The sequence below is a fragment of the Barbus barbus genome (genome assembly GCF_936440315.1).
Source record: "Barbus barbus genome assembly, chromosome: 29".
NCBI lineage: Eukaryota > Metazoa > Chordata > Actinopteri > Cypriniformes > Cyprinidae > Barbus > Barbus barbus.
This window is the reverse complement of record NC_136757.1, coordinates 3141166-3167722: the sequence shown is the minus strand read 5'-3', so window position 1 is coordinate 3167722 and position 26557 is coordinate 3141166. Positions and strand designations below refer to the sequence as shown.

General features: G+C 41.6%; 1 protein-coding gene across 4 annotated transcripts in view; it reads right to left on the bottom strand.

The window, feature by feature from the left end:
- LOC306849577 (nuclear receptor subfamily 2 group C member 2-like) overlaps nucleotides 1–26557 on the bottom strand; it is a 75032-nt gene that overhangs the window by 26233 nt on the left and 22242 nt on the right. For 2 of the 4 annotated variants that reach the window (XM_079384717.1, XM_079384718.1), the window contains exons 2-5: nucleotides 14751–14881; nucleotides 6399–6500; nucleotides 6112–6309; nucleotides 3177–3282 (exon numbers count right to left, since the gene is read on the bottom strand). In XM_079384717.1, the coding sequence (XP_079240843.1) occupies nucleotides 3177–3282; nucleotides 6112–6309; nucleotides 6399–6500; nucleotides 14751–14810 (466 nt within the window). In that variant the 5' untranslated portion in view covers nucleotides 14811–14881. Of the gene's footprint in view, nucleotides 1–3176; nucleotides 3283–6111; nucleotides 6310–6398; nucleotides 6573–14750; nucleotides 14882–26557 lie in introns of all 4 variants that reach the window. The other 2 variants (XM_079384719.1, XM_079384720.1) reach the window with 1 other exon arrangement.

Below are 26557 nucleotides of genomic sequence, written 5' to 3'. Positions count from 1 at the left end.
GATGCATTGAAAAATGCGTCTTTGCGTCAACATCCTGAACGGGAGCTTGTGAAGGGCCCGGTTCAGGACGCGCAGGTCCAAGATTGGTCGTAACCCACCGCCTTTCTTGGGTACAATGAAGTACGGGCTGTAAAACCCCGACTTCATCTCGGCTGGAGGGACCGGCTCTATCGCATCCTTCGCCAGCAGGACCGCGACTTCCGCACGCAAGAGAGGGGCATCCTTGCTCAACACAGAGGTGAACCGAACGCCCCTGAACTTGGGGGGACGCCGGGCGAACTGAATCGCGTAGCCAAGTCTGATGGTTCTCATGAGCCAGCGAGACGGCCTGGGGAGCGCTAGCCAGGCCCCCAGAAACCGTACAAGCGGGACCAAGGGAGCCACGGACGTACCCGCGGCGGGGCAGCGAAGTGGAGCGCAGGGGCCCGCCTCGGAAGGCAGTGCGTTCCGAAGTGGGGTCTGAGTGTGCAGTGCGACACTTACCTGGCTCCAAGGCTGAGCAGGGGGCGCGGGAGAAGGCATCGCGTCCTCGGACCGGACCCTGCTGCTCATAGGCGAAAGGAGAGGGGGACGAGAGTGTGGAGACGGGGTCTCGTGCACTGCCATCCTCGCCCTCTTGGGACCCGGAGAAAAAGGAAACTGCTCTTTTTTTGAGGTTTTGGGTACCACTGGCTGGAGAGCCAGTAGCGGAACAGAATAAAAAGGGAACAAAAGATTCTCCACCCGGCCCTCCTCCGGGGGAAGGAGTGGTGCAGTCACCATCTCCTGAAGAGCAGGATCCAGAGACTCCGGGTCGCCCGTCTCAGGGCCGCCGCTTGCCCTGGCGCTTCACAGATTTGGCAGGGGCAGAGACGGGCTGCGCCGCTTTCCTGCGGCCAGCTCCACGCTGCGGCCGTTGTGAAGGCTGCTGCTGGGGCCGAGCTGGAGCGGAGGTGGAGGCCGCAGGAGGGCGCCCTCGGCGACGAGCAGACGGAGGAGCTGCAGCCGGCGGTGGGGTGGAGACAGCAGCGGACCGCCGGGGCAGGATGTGTCGAAACGCCTCTGTCTGCTGCTGTGCGGCGGAGAACTGTTGGGCAAAGCCCTCCACCGCTTCGCCGAATAGGCCGGCCTGGGAGATCGGGGCGTCTAAGAAACGGTGTTTGTCAGACTCCCTCATATCCGCCAAGGTCAGCCATAAGTGGCGCTCCTGGACCACCAACGTGGACATCGTCTGACCCAGGGCCCGCGCCGTGACTTTCGTCGCCCGTAGGGCAAGGTCCGTCGCTGTGCGCAGTTCCTGCAATCCGGCTGGGTCAGCACCACCCTCGTGCAACTGCTTTAACGCCTTGGCCTGGTGGACTTGCAGGAGGGCCATGGCGTGCAGGGCGGAAGCGGCCTGTCCAGCAGCGCTGTAAGCCTTGGCCGTCAGAGCGGACGAGAACTTACAGGCCCTGGACGGAAGGCGTGGATTACCCCTCCAGGCGGCAGCGCCCTGCGGGCAGAGCTGCATTGCAATGGCGCGCTCAACTGGGGGGATCTCCACATACCCTTGGGCCGCCCCACCGTCGAGGGTGGTGAGGACGGAGGAGGCACTAGGTCTGTTTCGGGCAGAAAAAGGTGCCCTCCAAGACCTAGTCACCTCCTCATGCACTTCCGGGAAGAATGGAACCGGAGGCGGTTGCCTGCGATCGGCCTGCGCCCCCAGGAACCAATCGTCCAGCCTTGAGCGTTCGGGAGAAGGAGGAGGCCTCCAGTGCAGCCCGATGCTCTCAGCGGCCCGGGAAAGCATAGCAGTCAGTTCTGGATCTGACTCGGTCAACGCCACTCTTCCTGATGGAGGCAGCGCAGCCGAATCATCATCTCCAGAACCTAGCTCATCCCCTGATGCAGTGACCGACATCCTGTCATCTGCTGGAGCTCCGAACGAGATGCTGGGCCCCGCCCTGTCCGAGGACTCCACAAACTCGTCCGGAAACCCCAGACGGTGCGATGCGCTAGAGGAGTGAGAGGCCCGCGGAGACGCACTCGACGGGGAAGCTCTCACTGTGATCCTCAAGTCACCCTGACCATGAGCCGAAGTAGCCCTCCGAGAACCGGAGGAACTAGAACGGGGCATGGCAAGGGGGATACCCCCCCGCTTGACGAGGAGGTATCTGGAGCGCAGCATCGCGATGGTCATGTTCCCTAGAACATGAGTCATCCACGAGCGCTGCCTCAGCGTGCTGAAAGCCCAAGCACGAGACACAGCGATCGTGACCATCAGATGAAGCCAGGAAACGGCCACATCCAGAAACACACGAGCGGGAAGCCATCTTTAAAAAGACGCCCGTCGCTCGTGGAGCTCTTTCAGAATTTGCTCTTTTTTGAAAGAAATTCTCTTTTAGAAAAAGTGTTGAAGCGCCCAGGAGAGGTCGCAGCGCGACCGCAGAATGAGAGCTGCAGCACGCCGAGATGAAGCAGCAGCACTGGATCGCAACCTCCGCTGACGCGCCGTAACACCAACACTCGTCAAGCTGTCTTGTACACTCTCGGAGATTCGCAGCAAGGCTCGGCTCCGAAGCGAAAAGCTGATGTGCGTTTGCACGCGCTCTCCTTTTATACCCGCACTGCGGGGCGGGGTGCGTGTGGCGAAACACGCACGCCAACTGTCATTGGCTTGTTTTGTTAACACTCGAAGATGATTGGGCTCTCGAGCGAGTTCCCATTAGTCAGTCACACTGACGTTACGTCGAACGTGACTGACTGATAGGGAACCAGTCATAAGGGTCAATTTTTCAATTTGAGATTTTCTGAAAGCTGAATAAATAATCTTTCCATTGATGTATGGTTTGTTAGGAGATACAACTATTTGAATATCTGGAATCTGAGGGTGCAAAAAAAAATCTAAATATTGAGAAAATTGCCTTTAAATTTGCCCAAATGAAGTTCTTAGCAATGCATATTACTGATCAAAAATTACATTTTGATATATTTACTGTAGGAAATTTACATAATATCTTCATGGAACGTGATCTTTACTTAATGTCCTAATGATTTTTGGCATAAAATAAAAATCTATAATTTTGACCCATACAATGTATTTTTGGCTATTGCTACAAATATATCCCAGCGACTTAAGACTGGTTGTGTGGTCCAGGGTCACATATGTAATCTTCCTTTATATGCTCTGGCATTATTCACATTGAATGTGTTTGTACCTGAGGCTTTATCTCCACACACCACGCAGTATTCTATAGGCTGGGCTCGGCTCATGTCTGCCCCTTTACCCAGAAGCCTCTCCACTGACACTGCATCTGTTACAAACTACCAGAAAAGGCAGAAGGATTAATTACTTGGCATTCAGGGTTGATGATGATGATGCCAAGGATAAAAGTAATTCTCTAGTTCACAGATGGGTATGACAGTATATAGCCTCCTGTGTAAAATACAGTAAAAATGCATCATCTAATAGAGATTTTACTCTTTTTTTCATGTGACAATGAAACATGGAGTAATATGAAAATACACAATGTGACAAAGCTGTTCAATTATGAATAACCGACTTTTGCTTTGTGTCCATCAACAAGAAAATAATCAAAATTTTTAATTTACTGGACTATCCAAGCATAAGCACATGGTTATTTAAAGGGGTCATATGATGCTTTTTTAAAGATCATTATTTTGTGTATTTGGTGTAACAGAATATGTTGACATGCTTTAATGTTCAAAAAACACATTATTTTTCAAATACTGTACATTATTGTAGGTCCTCTATGCCCCGCCTCTCTCAAACGCATCGTTTTCCACAAAGCCCCTCCTTCCAACAAGCACAGTCTGCTCTGATTGGCCAGCTGACACAGTGCATTGTGATTAGCTGAACACCACAAGCTCTTGTCGGAAATGTAACCACGCTTACCATAATCACAAGCTTCAGCTTTCAAAATAAAAGTAAAGACAGTTAATAATGTCCTTAGTTTTACCATCAGTTCAAGCCCGAAAGGGAAACGGAGTCACGTGACAGACAAAGTGATGATGCTTATGTATTTGCTGTGATGTGACCCTCTCTCTCTCTTACACTCTCTCTCTCACACACACACACACACACGACACGCAAAACTCCGCATTTGAACAGTCAATAGCAAATACTTAAACTAATAACAAAACATACTTACAGTCGCTGATTCAGAAGTGCCAGATTGTCATAGCAAAGTCAGAATTACCTCCTCTCCTAGGTTCACAAAACGGTCGTCCATAAAATGCGCTGTAGTAACATCTGGGTTGTACTGTTCTGTTGTAAGTAATCTTAATGATTCCTAATTGCATCTACTTCCGGAAGGTCAAATAAAGTGCTTTTGCTTTCGCCTAGAAACACACAGCGTCTCCCTGGCATGGCTGCATCAACACTACTGCGGTTACTGAAACCACACCTTCTCTCTTTGCGTGAACATTTGGGCGGCATTACGCAAATATTTCCACATCTTGACGTAGACAAGATTGAATGTTTGAATGAGCCGTTTTAGGGGGGCGTGGCAGAGTCTTAACTTTGATAAAGAATATCTCGTTCGTTTTGATAATTTAGTCTTTGGAACTTCAGGGATCTTATCTATGCACAATCAGCTTGTAACACTCCAAACAGAAAGGACAACTTGAAATCGCATCATATGACCCCTTTAAAATATAAACCATTTTCACAACAGTTAGTTCTAGTCCTATAATTAGTTTTGCCATACAGATACATTTAAGAAAACATCACAGACTTGTGAAAGAGGTTACTGCGACTGACCATTTTCCCTGTATTATAAACCAGAGTCTGTGAGTGGTGTGGAGTTGGTGAGGAGCCGGCTTTCAGAAAATAGGAGCATCAGTGTTTTCTCTCACATGGAAAAGAGGATTTTCTTAAGACTTACGATTTTCTTAAGACTTAGGAGTTTCTCAGGAGCAAGGTTTCTCAGAATTACATGATATAAACTCAGAAATCGCAATACTGAGGAGAAGTCAGAATTGGGATATAAACTCAGCATTGCGAGATAAAAAGTCACAATTCGCTTTTTGATTTTTTAAAATAAAATTATAACATAATATTTATCCAATTACTTACCATTATATGTGGTAGAATCTGTTAATATTCCGGTGTTAATATGCCAGTAAGAAAACATCATCTACTCTCGGAACCAGGAAATGCATAACGCCTGACCAGAATTGGGTATAAAATGTATCGGGGGGATGAAAAATTACTAGAATCGGGGATATCAACAGCATAGGCAGAGAAATCTGCAAATTGAACCCTGGATGTAATAATTCAACTTTTTATGATGGATTTAAATATTTTAAGATTGAAATTCAGGGTCTGGGACAAGAGTATAACAGTAAAATCTAAATATAAAAGGCATTTGGAAAATAGCATAAATAAATGAAGACTGGGGTTAAAAACATGGCAAAAAATGTTACCCAAAATTCTGTTCAGCAAAAATGTGACCCTGGACTACAAAACCAGTCTTAAGTCACTGGGGTATATTTATAGCAATAGCCAAATATACATTGTATGGGTCAAAATTATAGATTTTTCTTTTATGCCAAAGATCATCAGGACATTAGGAGATCATATTCCATGAAGATATTTTGTAAATTTCCTACTGTAAATAAATCAAAACTTAATTTTTGATTAGTAATATGCATTGCTAAGAACTTCATTTGGATCATTTAATCGATATTTAGATTTTTTTGCACCCTCAAATTCCAGATTTTCAAATAGTTGTATCTCGGCCAAATATTGTCCAATCCTAACAAACCATACATCAATGGAAAGATTATTTATTCAGATGATGTATAAATCTCAATTTCGAAAAATGGACCCTTATGACTGGTTTTGTGGTCCAGGGTGACAAATGAACTTTACATTCCTATTCTGCATGTATATACTATGTACTTATTATAGTAATTACAATAATTGGGGAACAATTATGTACCAACACTGAACCTACCCCTAAACCTAACCCTAACAAATGTAGTTATCTTATATTCCCCAGTTTCTTAGGGAAGGTACACTATAACTTCATGTAAGTGCATGAACGGAAAAATAATATACAAAAAATCCCTGAGACATAAGTGTGCCCACGGTTGAAGAAACACCCATGCATTTATGTGGCTTCATACCTGAATTCGTCCAGGCACCAGGCTGTCAGCAGTGGCAAAAATAAGATGCTTGGCACTAGTACCCTCAGGTGATGCCAGGAGGACTTTGCCTGCTGAAGAGCCATCAGGTGCTGCCAGGATAAATTGCTGTTTGGGCACAGTGGAGTCCAGTGCCGTCACTATCTGGATTTTTTGACCTGTCTGCTGCTCAGTGACTATCTGAAAAAGAGAAAGAGTGTGAGTGTGTCTGAATGTGTTAGTGCACCATCTACGATAAAGCATGTGTGTGTGTGCGCTTGTGTGTGAACCTGTATTCTCTGGGGTGTTGTGACAGAGGGGTCAGTGGAGATGATCTGAATGCGCTGGGGAGAGGAGCTCATCACTGAGTTGTCTGACACAGACGACTGTCCCTACAACACACAGTAAATTCATCTTCATCTGAGGGTCAAAAGCAGTGAGTTTCCACACTTCAACAAAGTGTCCTACAAAACAATGGAAATATAAAACATAATTCCAAGTTAGCCGTTACGCTTTCTCCAATAGTAATTAATACAGACCCTCTCATCTCCCAAATAGTAAGACAATCTCTGCCTTTTCCCAATAGGTTTTGGCTGCAGACTTGCACTCTCAGACACTTGCACTTCCATGGGTGATGTCACTTGCAGTCTTTTTATTTTTTTATTTTGTTCTATTTATTGATTATTTTTTGTTTGAATCTCTCAACATTTTACAACAGTAGCCAGGTGGTGAAGACAAGAAAAAAGAAACTAAATTACAATGTCACTTCAAGATTCAAGAGTTTTTATTTGTCACATACACAATTATACAGAGTATCACCAGCAGTGAAATGTAGGTCAAAAGATGCAAAATGTAGGTCAAAAGATGCAAAAGATAGCGCCTGTGAGAGTGGCATGCCGTCTATCGCTCCTTACTATGTCTTATATTTGGCTGTTTTTATGTGCTCTCATACCCTTTTACTATGCCGAGTCTTTCGTTTACGATCGTCAGACACTCCTGGACATTCGCAGTTGCTGCGTGGATGTTTTTGACGCGAAAGTAGGAAATTTCGCAGACAACACATACAGGAGCACTTTAAGAGACATTCCAGTTTTTCTTCGCCGCTGGCCATTGGATGTTATCCCGAGGAAGCGTCAGAGAAGGCGTGGGAAACGCAGCGGATTAATTGTCAGATTAAAGACTCATCTGCGAGCTGGCTTTTTACTCAGCTCTACGTCTTGGCCACGGATTAAGGACTTGATCCGCTTCGCGGTTTGGCATTCGCCGGTCCCGTCATCTCGTTGGCTTATAGATACTCGGACTGATTTCCCTGCTCTTCCCGATCCTTCGGCTCGACTGCTACAGGATCCTGATTCATGGATTATTATTCGACCTCGCCCTGAGGGAGTAAACACTGCTAATCTTCGTCCTCTAAGGAAAGCCTCGGCCTCACGCAGCTCTCTACGCTCTCCAAAAATGGCGCTGATCAACGCACACTCCTTGGTTAATAAGACATTTATTCTAAATGATTTTATCTCGTCTTACAGTTTGGACTTCCTGTTTATCACTGAAACCTGGATGAAGGTAGGAGATCTGAGCCCTTATTCAGAACTTGTCCCAACAGACTATTGTTTTTATAATTCTCCACGTCCTGTTGGTAGGGGTGGAGGGTTAGCTGTCATTGCTAAAGAAAGCTTTAGATCACGCTGTCAACTGCTACCCTCCATCAACCCCACAAGCTTTGAAGTTCAGCTACTACTACTTGACTGGACTCAACCTATTGTGTTAGCTCTAATATATCGACCACCACATCTGACGAAAGGTTTTATTGAAGAATTTTCTGAGTTTGTAGGGGATCTTATCACTACACATGATCGGATTCTTCTTTTAGGAGATTTTAATGTCCATGTATGCTGTCCTTCGAAAAAACTAGCGGCGGCGTTTTTGAATGTCATTGACTCTTTTAATCTAATGCAATGGGTTAAAAAACCTACACATAATCAAGGTCACACTTTGTACTTAATTTTGTCTTTTGGTCTGTCTATAATTGATACTGATGTGATCGAATCTCCTATTTCTGATCATTTTCCTATCATGTTCAAAATGTCTCTTCCCGCAATCCCTCATATAACTGCCTCTGATATAAGACAAGTCCGAGTGTATTCACCACGATTCTGCGAGGCCTTTACTGAACGATACAATGATATCAGTTCTTCTGTATCCCTTGAGTTTTTAGTATCTGATTTAGATGTCGAACAACATTTTGAATCGTTAAACACTGTATGGTTGGAGATATTAAATGCTATTGCACCTTATAGGTCACTAAAGCCGAAGGGTAAATCAGAGCCTTGGATAGATCAAGATATTCGTTCACTGAGACAATCATGTAGGAAAGCAGAAAGAAAGTGGAAGAAAGACAAACTGCAAATATCTTTTAATATATTTAAACACTGTTTATCGTTATACCAGAGAGCTGTTAAGAAAGCCAAGTCTCTCTGTTTTTCTAATTTGATCGAGAAACATCATCAAACTCCTAGAGTTCTTTTCTCTGTTATAAACTCGGTACTAAATCCTTCTGTACAGGCTTTCCAGAATCCTACCAGTGCATTATGTGAAGATTTCTTGAATCATTTTGGGGACAAAATTACTCATCTGAGAGCTCAAATACAAGTGACCAATGATGAAATGATGACGTTAATGAGTCCATCGGCCTCTTGGACCACTTTTAATTCTATCTCCCTGCAATCTTTAAAGGAAGTAATCACAAAACTAAAACCCTCCCCAAACCCACCCTCGCTACTTGAAGCAAATAATTGATACTGTAGGATCAGGGCTTGTATCTCTACTCAATAAATGTCTGCAATCAGGGTTCATCCCTGATAGTTTAAAAATGACCACAGTCCCCCCTGTGCTAAAGAAACCCTCACTGGATGCTTCTATTTTAGCAAATTTTCGGACTGTTTCTGTTCTACCTTTCATCTCTAAGGTGATGGAAAAAATTGTCTCTTTACAACTCCAGTTGTTTTTAACTAATAATCACATCTATGAGACTTTTCAATCAGGCTTTAAATCACTGCATAGTACTGAAACTGCCCTTGTAAGAGTTCTTAATGATATTCTAATGGCCACTGATTCTGGTGATTCTGTCATTTTAATTATGCTGGACCTGTTTTCAGCCTTCGACACTGTTGATCATGCAATTCTCATCTCTCGCTTGGAGTCTTATGTGGGTCTGGGAGGGGCGGTTTTAAATTGGTTCAAATCTTTCCTAACAAATAGAACTTTCTCAATTAAAATAGGAAATTTCTCTTCCTCTTTACGCAAGCTAACCTGTGGTGTACCCCAGGGGTCAGTTCTTGCACCTACTCTCTTTTCTCTCTATCTACTTCCCTTGGGGTCCATCTTTAGGAAACACGGCGTTTCTTTTCATTGTTACGCTGATGATATGCAAATCTATCTGCCTTTGACCACGGAAAAAAAGCATGTTCTTAATAGTTTATCAGCATGTCTGGATGACGTAAAATCATGGCTCTCAAAAAATTTCCTTTTTCTAAATTCAGATAAATCGGAAGTTATTGTTTTTGGTCCCTCTGAAACTAGAACACAAAATATACCTAATCTTGAGTTCTTAAATTTAGCTATTTCATCCCGAGTGCGAAATCTGGGTGTGGAAATCGACAACGGCTTGAAATTTGACAGACAAATCAGCTCTGTAGTAGGTTCTAGTTTCTTTTATCTTCGATCTCTCTCTAAAATTAAAACCTTTCTTTCCAACGCTTCTTTAGAGGTTGCTATCCATGCCTTTATTACATCTCGGCTGGATTACTGCAACTCTCTATATTATGGTGTTTCAAAGACTCAAATTTCCCGTTTACAAGTCGTTCAAAATGCAGCAGCTAGATTCCTGAAGGGATGTAAAAAAATTTATCATGTTACACCCCTTCTGAGATCTCTACATTGGTTACCTGTTCAGTATATAATTGAATATAAAATTCTATTACTTGTCTACAAATCTTTAAATAATCTTGCACCATCTTATCTGACGGACTTACTCCACCCATACACTCCTAAGCGAGGACTTAGATCGGGAAACAAATTCCTCCTTCAGATTCCCAGAACCCGCTTGAAAAAAAAGGGAAATAGAGCCTTTGAAGTGGCTGGCCCCACTCTCTGGAAAAATCTCCCGACCCAAATTAAAATGGCTTCCACTTTATCTGAGTTTAAATCTGCTCTCAAAACTCATCTGTTTGTCTCGGCTTTTAACATGTAATTCATCCTGTTTTTATTGTTTCTAAGTGATTATTGATTGTGTTTCTTTCTTGTGTATCTATACTGTAATTATTGTACAGCACTTTGGTCGGCTGGTGGCCGTTAGTAAATGTGCTTTAGAAATAAACGGAACTTGAACTTGAACTTAGGTCAGGTCCGCTCCAAGGACAGTGCAATTATAAAGTATACAAATATTAAGAAGAAGAAAAGTAGAAAAAATAAAATAAAAGAATAAAATAAAATAAAATAAAAGATAAGATAAAAAAAAATATAAATATAAATGTGCAGGTCAGTATGTTGTTGACTTAAATAGTAATAAGAGGAATGTGCAAAAATAATGTGCAAAAAAGTTGTACAGGGTATTTAAATAGCAGCAATATGAGGTAGAGAAAAATTATGAATAGCTTATTGATATATGATATTTACATGAAGAAAAATTATGAATAGCTTATTGATATGGTGATATTTACATGGAGTCAAGGGATGTTATGACACAGAGTTAGAGTTTAGGAGCCTGATGGCCTGGGGAAGAAGCTCCTTCTAAGTCTTTCTAAGTTTTTGCCATCAGGCTACGGAAGCGCTTACCAGATGGAAGCAAAGTGAATAGTCGGTTAGCAGGGTGATTTGAGTCCTTGAAGATTTTAACAGCTCTATTTTTGCAGCGTTTGAGGTAGATGTCCTGCAGAGAGGGGAGAGCAGACCCTGAGATGCGCTCAGCTAAGCGCACAACTCTCTGTAGTGCTTTGCAGTCCTGATTGGAGCTGTTTCCATACCACACTGAGATGCACTGAGTCAATACACTTTCTATGGTCCCTGAATAGAAAGTTTTCAGGATTGCTGGTGTGACCCTGAATTTCCTCAGCTGACGCAGATGGTACAGTCTTTGCCTGGCTTTCTTAACCTGTGTTTGGATGTGTGTAGTCCAAGTCAGGTTCTCAGAGATGTTTCCACCGAGGTACTTGAAGCTACTCACCCTCTCCACAGGGGTCCCACTGATCATAAGAGGAGTGTAGGGCTGCTGCTGTCCAAGTCCATGATCAGCTCTTTAGTTTTGCTCACATTCAGAGAGAGACAGTTGTCCTGGCACCATGATGTGAGTCTCTCTACCTCATCCAAGTAAGCGGTCTCATCGTTGTTGGAGATGAGGCCCAGAACCACAGTATCATCAGCGAATTTGATAATAGATGTGGAGCTGTGAGAGGACACGCAGTCATGCGTGTAGAGAGAGTAGAGCAGGGGACTCAGGACACAGCCCTGTGGGGCTCCTATGTTCAGAGTGATGGAGTTTGAGGTGAACTGGCCAACTTTCACCACTTGAGGTCTGCCGGTGAGGAAGTCTTGAATCCAGTCACAGAGTGAGGAGTTTAGGCCGAGGTCTGTGAGTTTAGATGGCAGCTTGATGGGGACTATAGTGTTGAAAGCTGAGCTATAGTCAATGAATAGCAGCCTTACATAATTCCCATTGTTGCTGTCCATGCGTGTGAGGGAAGAGTGGAGAACGTGAGAAATGGCATCGTCCGTGGATCTGTTTGGGCGATAGGCAAACTGAAGAGCGTCCAGAGTATCAGGTATGGAGGAGCAAATGTGGCTCTTTACAAGTCTCTCAAAAACCTTCATGACTATAGATGTGAGGGCAACTGGGCGATAGTCATTCAGGCAAGAGGGTTTATTGATCTTTGGCACAGGGATAATAATGGATTTTTTGAATGAAGTGGGAACCACGGAGGTAGCAAGGGACTCATTAAAGATGGAAGTGAACAAACCAGCGAGCTGATCGGCGCAGGACCTCAGAACACGGCCGGTTATCCCATCAGGTCCGGCTGCTTTCCTGACGTTCACTCTCTTTAGCGCCCTCCGAACCTCATCCTCCGACACGGTGATTACAGGATCATCGCTGCTCTGCCTGCTGCTTCCTGACGCGCTGGACGGTAGAAACGCGCCGCCGCCGTTGCCATCGAAGCGGCCGTAGAAGATGTTTAACTCGCCGGCCAGCAACGGATCTGCTCTCACCTCCGCGGAGGATTTGTTTCCGAAGTCACAGATGGTCCTCAGTCCCTGCAACATCCGTCGAGAGTCGTTGAGCTGGAAATGAGACTCAATTCTCTCTCTGTATCGGTGTTTGGCGGCTCTTACTGCGCGTCGGAGAGCATAGCACGATGCTTTGTACTCGCTCGTATTCCCAGACAGAAGAGCCTCATTGTAAGCCGCAGTGCGTGTGTTAACCGCGGCACGGATTGTTCTGTCCACCCACGGTTTCTGATTGGAGAATGTCCTTATCGTTATTGTTTCTGTAGCTTGTTCGGTTAGCGTGTTTACAAAGCTTAATGCTACATCCGTGAACTCGCTGACGTCAGAAGGGGAGTGAATGTCCAGCGCTCTCTCCACCCTCAATACCATGACTGAGGTGCCCTTGAGCAAGGCACCGAACCCCCAACTGCTCCCCGGGCGCCGCAGCATAAATGGCTGCCCACTGCTCCGGGTGTGTGTTCACGGTGTGTGTGTGTTCACTGCTTTGTGTGTGCACGTTGGATGAGTTAAATGCAGAGCACGCATTCCGAGTATGGGTCACCATACTTGGCAGTATGTCACTTCACTTCAAAAGTCCAAATTGTGCCCAAAGTGTCAATATTTTGTGTGGCCACCATTATTTTCTAGCACTGCCTTAACACTCTTGGGGATGGAGTTCACCAGAGCTTCACAGGTTGCCACTGGAGTCCTCTTCCACTCCTCCATGACGACACCAAGGAGCTGGTGGATGTTAGACCTTACACTCCTCTATCTTCCGTTTGCATCTATACACAGATGCTCAATAGGGTTTAGGTCTGGAGACATGCTTGGCCAGTTCATCACCTTTACCCTCAGCTTCTTTAGCAAGGTAGTGGTCATCTTGGAGGTGTGTTTGGAGTCGTTATCATGTTGGAATACTGCCCTGCGGCCCAGTCTCTGCTTCAGTATGTCACAGAACATGTTGGCATTCATGGTTCCCTCAATGAACTGTAGCTCCCCAGTGCCGGCAGCACTCATGCAGCCCCAGACCATGACACTCCCACCACCATGCTTGACTGTAGGCAAGACACGCTAGTCTTTGTAGTCCTCACCTGGTTGCCGCCACACACACTTGACACCATCTGAACCAAATAAGTTTATCTTGGTCTCATCAGACCACAGGACATGGTTCCAGTAATCCATGTCCTTAGTCTGCTTGTCTTCAGCAATCTGTTTGCGTGCTTTCTTGTGCATCATCTTTAGAAGAGGCTTCCTTCTGGGATGACAGCCATGCAGACCAATTTGATACAGTGTGCAGCGTATGATCCGAGCACTCATGCTGGCAGCACTCATACGTCTATTTCCCAAACACAACCTCTGGATATGACGTTGAGCACGTGCACTCAACTTCTTTGGTCGACCATGGCGAGGCCTGTTCTAAGTGAAACCTGTCCTGTTAAACCGCTGTATGGTCTTGGCCACCATGCTGCAGCTCAGTTTCAGGGTCTTGGCAATCTTATTATAGCCTATGCCATCTTTATGTAGAGCAACAATTCTTTTTTTCAGATCCTCAGAGAGTTCTTTGCCATGAGGTGCCATGTTGAACTTCCAGTGACCAGTATGACAGAGTGAGAGTGATAACACCAAATTTAACACACATGCTCCCCATTCACACCTGAGACTTTGTAATACTAACGAGTCACATGACACCGGGGAGAGAAAATGGCTAATCGGGCCCAATTTGGACTTTTTCACTTAGGGGTGCACTCACTTTTGTGGCCAGCGGTTTAGACATTAGACATTAAATAAACATATCATATTTTTCTTAAATATATACATGAATGTGTTTGCATTTACATTTACATAATATATGTGTGTATAGATGCATCATTCATTCATTCATTCATTCATTCATATAGTGTGTATATTTATTATGTAAACAAAAACTTTTATTTAGGATGCGATTAATCGGTTGACAGCACTAATATAAAACTATACCATCATATAAATTAAATAAAATTATAGTAAGATTTGTTCTTGAGTGTCAAAACTGCAATGAATTAACTGCACTGAGATTATCAGATAAGACTTGAACTGAGACTCAACTGAACTGAGTTGAACGATGACACTGTAACTTCTGTAGAGCTGCTTTATAACCGAAGCAAATTTGTTTAATAACTGATCAACTTTGTAACATCAACCATACTCTTATTAAACCAAGCTGAATCAACATTTTACTGACTTGACTTGAGCTGAATGAGCTTGACTTGAGTCACACCACAAAAACTGGTCTGACAGATGCTCAACAATGGCCCTACACTGACCAACGACCGACCTCTGGCTTGGTGTGTCACACAACCTTAAACATTTAAATCACCTTGTTTTAGTATCTCTCTCACATCACTCACCTCTGAAACCTTCTCAGCGGTCAATATCTGCTGAGCCAGCACCTCCACATTGGTTGTCATGGTGAAGTGAAGTCATTAGAAATGTCTGATTGGACAAAGGCCAGCTCTGCATCTGCCAGCAACACCTCCACCTATGTGCCAATCAAATACAGATATTAAAGAATAGTGAATAAGTTTTGCAAGTGCAAAAGAATGTTACATAGAACACTTGACATTCATATCTGCAACATTTGGAAGATTTCATAGGTAGGTATGGCGTTATTTTACTGCCAAATGTCGAGACTGCATTTTAGTAGCGTGAAAGTAGATTAATATAATGCGCTGGCGAATCGCTCGCACGCGGATTTCCTTTGCTCTCACATAAAACTGGACGCATAAAACTAGCGCAAGAGCACGAGAGATGTGCGCGTGCACAGGACAAAGTTTGAGCGCCCACACGCACACTTGAGCAAGAGGAGAGACACGTTTTAAGTTAACTCTCTCTGCGCGAGAGCAGCGTATATGCGCGCACTTAAAACGTGTCTCTCATCTTGCTCAAGTGTGCGTGTGGGCGCTCAAACTTTGTCCTGTGCACGCGCACATCTCTCGTGCTCTTGCGCTAGATATTCATTCTTTTCACACCTGGATTAAACGTCAACAATTATTAACCAATCAGATTTTTCTACGACTGACCCAATGAAAATACTAGGCCTACGTAAAGAGGGAACTGATCTTGGAATTTCTTTACAATTTAATAATATTTAGTCATATCAAATGTATATTAGAAATGGCTAGGAATCGGGTGCTTGGATGATTTATAAAAATAAAAAAAACCTAGTTTGTCTAATTGTTTGGTCAAACCCCTTTGAGCGATTTATCTAAATCAAAAATGGTGTAATGGAAAAAAAAAACGATTATTCACTTTTTTTTAAAGTTATTTTGACCTGCGTTCTGACGCGCGCGCCCATCCGCACTTTCGCCCTTCCAGAAGCCCGAACTCTCTCACTCTATACTGTCAGCAAAGAAGTTGCGTATGTGGTATCTGATCGCATTTAAAAATCAGCGCGAGTGAAGATGGCAGAAAAAGAGCAGCCACAGAAGTCTTTGGTCAACAAAAGAGGTAGAAGCAATTCTGTTGTTTGGGAACAGTTTGGATTCGAAGAAGCGGACGTGGATCAAAAACATAATATAGCTGCAAGCAGCGATGACGGGCCCAAGCCGTCAGTGCATACGCCACCCCGGTGGCATCGATAAAACGGTGCCCAGCGAGCACACACATCACAGTAACCCTCTGGCAGTTTTTGGTTTTAAGGGATACGGCAATTAAAGGGTTAATCCAAACCATCAACTCTGTGAAACACACACACACAGAACAACATATTAAACTTTAAATTCTGTCAAAATATATTTTTCATTGGTAGTTGATGTTAGTTAATGCATTTACTAATGTTAACAAATGAGAAATTATTATAGTTACCAAAGCTTTTAATGATTTATAAGCATTTTTTAATGATTTATTTTTCCATTAACTAACATGAATAATTTTTACTAACACAAATAAATAAAGTAAAAAATATATTGTTAATATTTAATGTTATTTGTGAATTAACCAATGTTAAAAAACAACATTATTTTAACATCAACATCATTAGTTAACATCAACAATAATTATATACCATTTAATGGTGATCAATATTAATTCCAAAATGTGTTAATATATTATTAAAATTGAAAGTTTTATCTTTTGAGCATGACTATTTTTCTAATATTAAAAATATTATGTTCATTGTTAGCTCATTGTAAGTTCATACTATCAATGAAGAATTAACATGCTGTAAAAAATATATTTTTCATTGTTAGTTCATGTTAATTAATGCATTCCCTACTGTTAACAAATGAGACTTAATTATAAAGTGTTATCAAAACCTTTAATGCTTTATAAGCATTTTTTAAGGATTTTATTGAGAAGTTTAAACAGACCCTCTCTCTCTCTCTCTCTCTCTCTCTCTCTCTCTCTCTCCCCCCCCCCTCCACACTCACTGAACTCACACAGTCAGTCACCCACCCAGTCACCCACCGCACACATTAGAAGCACAGTGACAGGAGAACTCTGATAAGTTTTAAAATTTACTTCTCGCCATAGTGTATTGTAAATTCATGAAATTAATCACATATCCTCAGACTGTATTGTTCTGTGTATGTAATTTTTTATGAAGTGTTTGGAAGCTGCTCTTAAAAGATAAAAAAAAAAAGTGTTCTTTTTTACTGTAACTTTAATAAATTGCCATTAAATCACCGTTAGAGATATCCTAAATCGGTCCGCAATGTAGCATCTTCAGTATTTTGGAATCATGTGAAAAAATGTTTGGTGTGATTTACGTGTTTCTGTTTGGAGGAGTATGAATTTGTTTACAGCCCATTTAAAAAAAAAAACACATTCAAATAAATATAGCCGACTTCCTGTTGGTCGTAGCTAATGACTATAAATTAGAAAGTTGTCCGGCTTAATGTGAACAATTTATGTACCAAGTTTGGTGTCTGTAGCTATCATTATATATATATTCATTAATAATTATATACCATTTAATGTTGATCAATATTAATTCCAAAATGTGTTAATATATTATTAAATTTTAAAGTTTATCTTTTGAACATGACTATTTTTCTAACATTAAAAAGATTAATAAATGCTTTAAAAAAATTGTTCTTTGTTAGTTCATTGTAAGTTCATACTATCATGGAAGAATTAACATGCTGTAAAAAATATATATTTCATTGTTAGTTCATGTTAATTAATGCATTCCCTACTGTTAACAAATGAGACTTAATTATAAAGTGTTATCAAAACCTTTAATGCTTTATAAGCATTTTTTAAAGATTTTAAAAAACAGACCCTCTCTCTCTTACTCTCTCTCACCCACTTCCTCAATCCACAGTCACTCACACCCCACCCCACCCCCACCCCTCACTCAGAAGCAGTGACAGGAGCTCTCACTCAGAAGCAGTGTAACAACTCTCTGATAGTTTTAAAATTTTCTCCTCTGCATAGTGTATTGTAAATTCATGAAAATAATCACATATCCTCAGACTGTATTGTTCTGTGCATGTAATTTTTTATGAGGTGTTTGGAAGCTGCTCTTAAAAGATAAAAAAAAAAAAAATTCTCTTTTTTACTGTAACTTTAATAAATTGCCATTAAATCATTGTTCAAGATATCCTAAATCCGTCCGCAATTTAGCATCTTCAGTATTTTGGCATCATGAGAAAAAATGTTTGGTGTGATTTACGTGTTTCTGTTTGGAGGAGTATGAATTTGTTTACAGCCTGTTTTTAAAAAAAACCCACATTAAAATAAATATAGCCGACTTCCTGTTGGTCGTAGCTAATGACTGTAAATTAGAAAGTTGTCCGGATTAATAAGAACAATTTATGTACCGAGTTTGGTGTCTGTAGCTAAAACTAACCCCCCCATTTTTGACAAAAGGTGGCGCTATAGAGTGCCTCTTCCACGCCCGTTTATGAGCTTTTTCCAGTGTCTAACTATCATTAAAATGGATATGTGTGTTGAGTTTCATGACATTCTAAACATGTTATCTGCCTCAAAATCACCAGAAACGAATTTTCAACTTTGACACGTTGCCATGGCAACATAATTTTAGATATCCATATTCCCTTCACAGTTTTACATCGGCCGTGTTTTGACATTATTCTGGTGAAGTTTGAAGCAAATCTAGTAAAAATAAGATGCTGAATTCAAAGCATTTTGAAAACGACACACTTCCTGCAGCCAGTTGGTGGCGCTATAACTTTCAGTCATTATAGTCACATCTATCCGATCGGCATCATACAACGAACAAACCACTGAAGTTTGATCTACATCATACAATGTATGTGGACGTTATTAGGCATTTCCTGGGTCTCATTTTTCGCCATAACTTCATCGCCTCGCCACGGGCAAACCGTTCGACATATCAAAAACATCTTCGCAATTTAGCATCCCCAATGTCTTGAGATCATGTTCACCGAGTTTGGTGGCAATCGTATGGAAATCCTCAGAGGAGTATATCAAATTCCAGAGCATGCGCTTTTTAAACAGCCCTGAATAGCCGACTTCCTGTTGGGCGGAGCCTAAGACATGAAGCGCGGAAGTTGTTCAGCTCAATGCGTTCTATATGTGTACCGAGTTTCATATGAATACGTGCAAGTATGTGTGAGCTATACATCAAGTTTTCTGACAATTTTCCAGGGGGCGCTGTAGAGCCCCTGTGCCTCGCCCGGGTCCCAGCCTCAGCGGCGTCCTAATGGCCGCAGGTTCCAACGTGCGTGCCAATTTTCAAGAGTTTTCGGGCACGTTAAAGCCCCCAAAAGTTCCCGGATAGTCGAAATAAAAAATAATAAAAAAAAATATATAAATATAGCTGCGAGCAGCGATGACGGGCCCAAGCCGTCAGCATACGCCACCCCGGTGGCATCGATAAAACGGTGCCCAGCAAGCACACGCATTACAGTAACCCTCTGGCAGTTTGGTTTTAAGGGATACGGCAATTAAAGGGTTAATCCAAACCATCAACTCTGTGAAACACACACACAGAACAACATATAAAACTTTAAATTCTGTGATTGTTCTGTGTATGTCATTTTTTATGAAGTGTTTGGAAGCTGCTCTTAAAAGATAAAAAAAAAAAGTTTTCTCTTTTTTCTGTAACTTTAATAAATTGCCATTAAAACACCGTTCAAGATATCCTAAATCTGTCCACAATTTAGCATCTTCAGTATTTTGGCATCATGAGAAAAAATGTTTGGTGTGATTTCTGTGTTTCTGCTTGAAGGAGTATGAATTTGTTTACAGCCTGTTTAAAAAAAAAAACCCACATTAAAATAAATATAGCCGACTTCCTGTTGGTCGTAGCTAATGACTGTTAATTAGAAAGTTGTCCGGATTAATAAGAACAATTTATGTACCGAGTTTGGTGTCTGTAGCTATCATTATATATATATATATATATATATATAAACATTAATAATTATATACCATTTAATGTTGATCAATATTAATTCCAAAATGTGTTAATATATTATTAAATTTTAAAGTTTATCTTTTGAACATGACTATTTTTCTAACATTAAAAAGATTAATAAATGCTTTAAAAAAAATTGTTCTTTGTTAGTTCATACTATCATGGAAGAATTAACATGCTGTAAAAATATATTTTTCATTGTTAGTTCACGTTAATTTCCTAATGTTAAGAAATGAGACCTTATTATAAAGTGTTATCAAAATCTTTAATGATTTATAAGCATTTTTTAAAGATTTTAAAAAACAGACCCTCTCTCTCTTTCTCTCTCTCACCCAGCTCCTCAATCCACACAGTCACTCACACAGTCACTCACACCCCACCCCACCCCCACCCCTCACTCAGCAGCAGGCTGGCAGGGAGCTCTCACTCAGCATTGTAACAACTCTCTGATAGTTTTTTAATTTTCTCCTCTGCATAGTGTATTGTAAATTCATGAAATTAATCACATATCCTCAGACTGTATTGTTCTGTGTATGTAATTTTTTATGAAGTGTTTGGAAGCTGCTCTTAAAAAAAAAAAAAAAAAAAAGAATTCTCTTTTTTACTGTAACTTTAATAAATTGCCATTAAATCATCGTTCAAGATATCCTAAATCCGTCCGCAATTTAGCATCTTCAGTATTTTGGCATCATGAGAAAAAATGTTTGGTGTGATTTACGTGTTTCTGTTTGTAGGAGTATGAATTTGTTTACAGCCTGTTTTTAAAAAAAACCCACATTAAAATAAATATAGCCGACTTCCTGTTGGTCGTAGCTAATGACTGTAAATTAGAAAGTTGTCCGGATTAATAAGAACAATTTATGTACCGAGTTTGGTGTCTGTAGCTAAAACTAACCCCCCCATTTTTGACAAAAGGTGGCGCTATAGAGTGCCTCTTCCATGCCCGTTTATGAGCTTTTTCCAGTGTCTAACTATCATTAAAATGGATATGTGTGTTGAGTTTCATGACATTCTAAACATGTTATCTGCCTCAAAATCCCCAGAAACAAATTTTCAACTTTGACACGTTGCCATGGCAACATAATTTTAGATATCAATATTCCCTTCACAGTTTTACATCGGCCATGTTTTGACATTATTCTGGTGAAGTTTGAAGCAAATCGAGTAAAAAGAAGATGCTGAATTCAAAGCATTTTGAAAACGACACAATTCCTGCAGCCAGTTGGTGGCGCTATAACTTTCAGTCATAATAGTCACATCTATCCGATCGGTATCATACAACGAACAAATCACTGAAGTTTTATCTACATCATACAATGTATGTGGACGTTATTAGGCATTTCCTGGGTCTCATTTTTCGCCATAACTTCATCGCCTCGCCACGGGCAAACCGTTCGACATATCAAAAATATCTTCGCAATTTAGCGTCCCCAATGTCTTGAGATCATGTTCACCGAGTTTGGTGGCAATCGTATGGAAATCCTCAGAGGAGTATATCAAATTCCAGAGCATGCGCTTTTTAAACAGCCCTGAATAGCCGACTTCCTGTTGGGCGGAGCCTAAGACATGCAGCGTGAAAGTTGTTCAGCTCAATGAGTTCTATATGTGTACCGAGTTTCATATGAATACGTGCAAGTATGTGTGAGCTATACATCAAGCTTTCTGACAATTTTCCAGGGGGCGCCGTAGAGCCCCTGTGCCACGCCCGGGTCCCAGCCTCTGTGGCGTCCTAATGGCCGCAGGTTCCAACGTGCGTGCCAATTTTCAAGAGTTTTCGGGCACGTTAAGGCCCCCAAAAGTACCCGGATAGTCGAAATAAAAAAAATAAAAATAAAAAAAATAAATAATAATCCTTAGAAGAACAAGAGGGCCCTGCACCTTACTGGCTTGGGCCCTAATAATCCTTAGAAGAACAATAGGGCCCTGCGCCTTACTGGCTTGGGCCCTAATTAGGTGCAAGATTTGCTACGCGGTTGTGTCGGCACCGGTTGGTAACACCACAAATCTTTTTAACCATTTAAAATTTAAAACACAGACCGACATATGACCAACTAATAAAGAAACAGAAAGAACGACGAACAACCCCCACAACATCCTCCGCAACACAGTCATCCATTAAAGACACGCTCTTCAGTGCAACTCCGTATCCATCCAACTCAGAAAGGCACAAAAAAATAACAGATGCCGTTGCATACTTTTTAGCCAAAGACATGTGCCCTATTAGCACGGTTGAGAACGAAGGATTCAGGAAAATGATAAATACTCTGGACAAGCGTTATGCTTTGCCATCTCGACACCATTTCACGAGAGTTGCTCTGCCTGCTTTATTTGAAAAATGCCGTTCAGAAGTGGCTAATGAAGTATTAAAAGCAGAGTACTTCGCCACCACAACAGACCTTTGGTCTAGCCGCACAATGAAGCCATATATAAGCTTAACAATACACTTCATCGATGCCGATTTCAATTTGAATACGAAATGTCTCCAAACTGCGTTCATTCCTGAAGACCATACCGGGCAAAACATAGCCCATGGACTCAGGGAAGCTATGGCTGCATGGGGTTTAAACGAGGAAAAGCTCACCTGCATCACAACAGACAACGCTGCAAACATAAAGCTGGCAGCTGAGCTAAATGGATGGATGAGGCTTCAGTGTTTCGGGCATAGACTCCACATGGCCATAGGTGAGTAGGAATCCTTCATACAGATTATATGCAATGTGGTGATTTAATTGTATGTAATTAAGTGATTTTAACAACAGTAACAACAATACTAGAAATAATATGGCAAAAAAAAAAAAAAATCTGTGTCACTGTCTCTCACTAACATTTTACCATTATTATTATAATTATTATTATTATTACCACTTGAACTACTATTTGATGCTTTCTTAATCTGTCTTAATATATGTTGCTTTGATAAGGGTTGCAACTGTCATATAGTTGATACTAAATAGTATTTTTTTTGTAATTTTAGAGAATGCAATGAAGGATCCTAGGATCGATCGTGCAATGGGGGTCTGCAAGAAGCTTGTCAGCAGCTTTTCCTATAGTTGGAAAAAAAAGAGGGATCTTGCAGAGGCACAGAAGCAGCTGAAGCTACCTGAACACTCCCTTAAAACAGAATGCCCAACCAGATGGGGATCTAGGCAGGCCATGATAGACAGAGTTATTGAGCAGCATAAGGCCATTGCCCAGGTCCTTTCTAGCGACCGAAACCTTAGACATCTCACCCTCTCTTGGCAGGATATTGACGTACTGGAGGCCATCAATAAGTCTCTTAGCCCCCTTGTTGAATTCACTGACGCACTTTCTGGAGAGAAATACATAAGTGTGTCTTTTCTGAAACCAACCCTCCATCTCTTCAGAAATTCAATATTGGAAGTGCAGGAGGATGACACAGACCTTGTCAAAAGCATCAAACAGAAGATAGTAGACTACCTCAATGACAAATACAGTGACCCAGAGACACAAGAGTTACTCGACATGGCCTCTGCCCTGGACCCAAGGTTCAAGCTTAAATATGTTAATAAAGACAACCGGGGGTCTATTGAAGACAGACTGACAGCAGAGATGAAGAGTGTGATGACTGCCATGGTAGTAATAATAATATTAATAATGATAATGATGGTGATAATGAAAAGTTAACTGGATTAATGTGTTGACAAAATAATTTGAAAGTTTAATACCATGACATTAATTCTTATTTTTCTTATAATATGTTCCCTCCAAGGAGAATGCCCCTCTTGTGACAGCAGCAATGTCTGCTGATGTTACAGAGGATGCTGCTGCTCCAAAGAAGAAGAAGGGCCTGGGCAGCTTCTTCAGGGTCACCACAGACAAAGCTGCTGGACCTCCTCTGCAACAGGACCAGGCCATAACTTTTGAGCTACAGTCGTACCTGCAGACAGAGACACTGGATGCTGAGGAAGACCCACTGAAGTGGTGGAAGGAATCTCAGAGAATCTTCCCACGTCTTTCCAACCTGGCAAGGAAATATCTTTGTATTCCAGCCACAAGTTCTTCATCAGAGCGAGTCTTTAGCACTAGCGGAAATATTGTCTCCTGCTTGCGTTCATCACTGAAACCAGATCATGTGAATAGGCTGGTGTTTCTGGCTAAAAACCTTTAAGGTTTAGATCTGTAACCCTATCAGCATTTTGGCCATGTTGAAACATGTTTACATAGGCTAAAGTTGAAGTTAAACATATTTGCTGTTAGTTCTGAGCGATAGTGTGCCAGCCTTAAAATATTCTTGGACTGAGTTACTGACCGGAATTTTATTGTTAATTATGTTTAAAATGTAGAATGTTGTAAAATGTTGTTTTGCATTTTTCAGTTTGTTAAGGCACATACGTGAGCAAATTTATTTTGGACTAATTTATTTATTCTTTTATTTACTATTTATATTTTATTTATTACTTGCCTGGCAGGGGAGACACCATGATCTAGAAGGCGGTTCACCCAGGGCGAGGCTTGGCCATTGCACTCCGGTTGTGCTGACCCCTGCGAATTACCCAAATGTGGGAACCTCGACTGCATAATTTATGGTAGTGGGGGACTGCGTTCGCGCTCTCCCCTGAAATTTGTGGGGAAGTCGTGGCCTAATGGTTAGAGAGTCGGACTCATAATCGAAAGGTTGCGGGTTCGAGTCCCCGGCCGACAGGGATTGTAGGTGGGGGGAGTGAATGTCCAGCGCTCTCTCCACCCTCAATACCACGACTGAGGTGCCCTTGAGCAAGGCACCGAACCCCCAACTGCTCCCCGGGCGCTGCAGCATGGCTGCCCACTGCTCCGGGTGTGTGTTCACGGTGTGTGTGTGTGTGTGCATTTGTTCACTACTCACTGCTGTGTGTGTGCACTTGGATGGGTTAAACGCAGAGCACCAATTTCGAGTATGGGTCACCATACTTGACAATACGTCACGACTTTACTTTACTTTTTTGTTTTCAAAAGATTGTGGAAGCGCACTACATTGTTGATCTTGTTTGCCTTTATCTGTTTTATCTGTCTTAATTTGTTTTAAGGAGAATTCACTGTTCTGTTCAATAAATGCAACATATTTCCAAAGTCAATGAGTAATCGTGTAAAATAATCGTGATTTCAATCATGACCAAAATAATCGTGATTATGATTTTTTCCATAATCGAGCAGCCCTAATCCGCGTGCGAGCGATTCGCGCATTGTATTAATCTACTTTCACGCTACTAAAATGCGCTCTCAACATTTGGCAGTGAAATAACGCCATAATAGGTGGTTTGTTCTAGGCAGGAACAAAAATTTACTCAAACAGATTACATCTTTAACTCCACTCAAGCCCAATTATACTCATCGTCCACTCTTACATAAATCACATAATTCTATATTACATTACTTAGTGAAGGTAATCACAAATTTACAATGAACATTTAACAATATTTAGTCATTTTTGTTGGTTTTGATTTATAAATATAATATTGTTCCTTATTATTTCAAATTAGTTCCTCAATACGTTAATGTATGGTAATGTAAAAAATGCTTAGGGCCTAACTGTTAGCAGTGTATTAGTGTAAATGTATAAATAAACATGAACCATTATTAAGAAACTGCTGTAAAAGTATTGTTCAATGTTAGTTAACAGTGTTAACTAGTGCCCGAGGTGGGACCAAGTCATTGTTTTGAAAGTCACAAGTAAGTCTCGAGTCTTTGCATTCAATTCTCGAGTCAAGTCCCGAGTCAAAATAGGCAAGTCCAAGTCAAGTTGCAAGTCCTCAACTTTTAGCTTCAAGTATTAAACAGGGGGAAGTCGTGACCTAATGGTTAGAGAGTCGGACTCGTAATCCAAAGGTTGCTGGTTTGAGTCTCAGGTCCGGCAGATATTGTAGGTGGGGGGAGTGAATGTCCAGCGCTCTCTCCACCCTCAATACCACGACAGAGGTGCCCTTGAGCAAGGCACCGAACCCCCAACTGCTCCCCGGGCGCCGCAGTATAAATGGCTGCTCACTGCTCCGGGTGTGTGTTCAGGGTGTGTGTGTGTGTTCACTGCTGTGTGTGTGCACGTTGGATGGGTTAAATGCAGAGCACGAATTCCGAGTATGGGTCACCATACTTGGAAATATGTCACTTCACTTCACTTTAAGCATTAGTAGTCATGAGTGCTCTTTGCCCAAATTAGTGTCTCAGTATGAATTACCATATCAAATTTATGTCAGGTAGAATATATTTTACATAGTTTAATTTCATGTGAGATGGGTGCCCTTAGTAAAACTACTAAAGTTAAATTTAGGGATTGTGCCAAAATAGGACAAGCAGTGAAAAAAACTATAACAGAAATCATAGAAATAACAGCTGCAATACTTTGCATGTGTGCATAAGGTGTTATATGTGTTATATCTAAGCCAATGAGCCATTATTTGGAACCTCAATGAAACGCAGAAAGAACTGCTTTGAAAGAACTAGAAGAAATAACTGCTACCAAACTTTACATGTGAGAGGAAACCTGCAATATGGATGCAGACAAACTCATGAAGACATGCAGTCATTCAAAAATGCTACCATTCTTTATAACTAAGGGTAACAAAGACAAAATGTTGTACGTTAAATGTTAAGTTTATAATATGCATAGTTGATCGCTAAATTTAGGGGCTATGTGCTATACAGACTGATTTACAACATGTGAATTCAATTATTTATCCCAAAAGAAATAAAAGTGAAATGACTGCCTGGTGAAGAGGGAGAAAAATTTAGTATATTTTATAATTATATATAGACTACAATTCACAAATCATTTTGTGAAATAAACACTTCTTCAAATTATATTTTAAATGATCATTA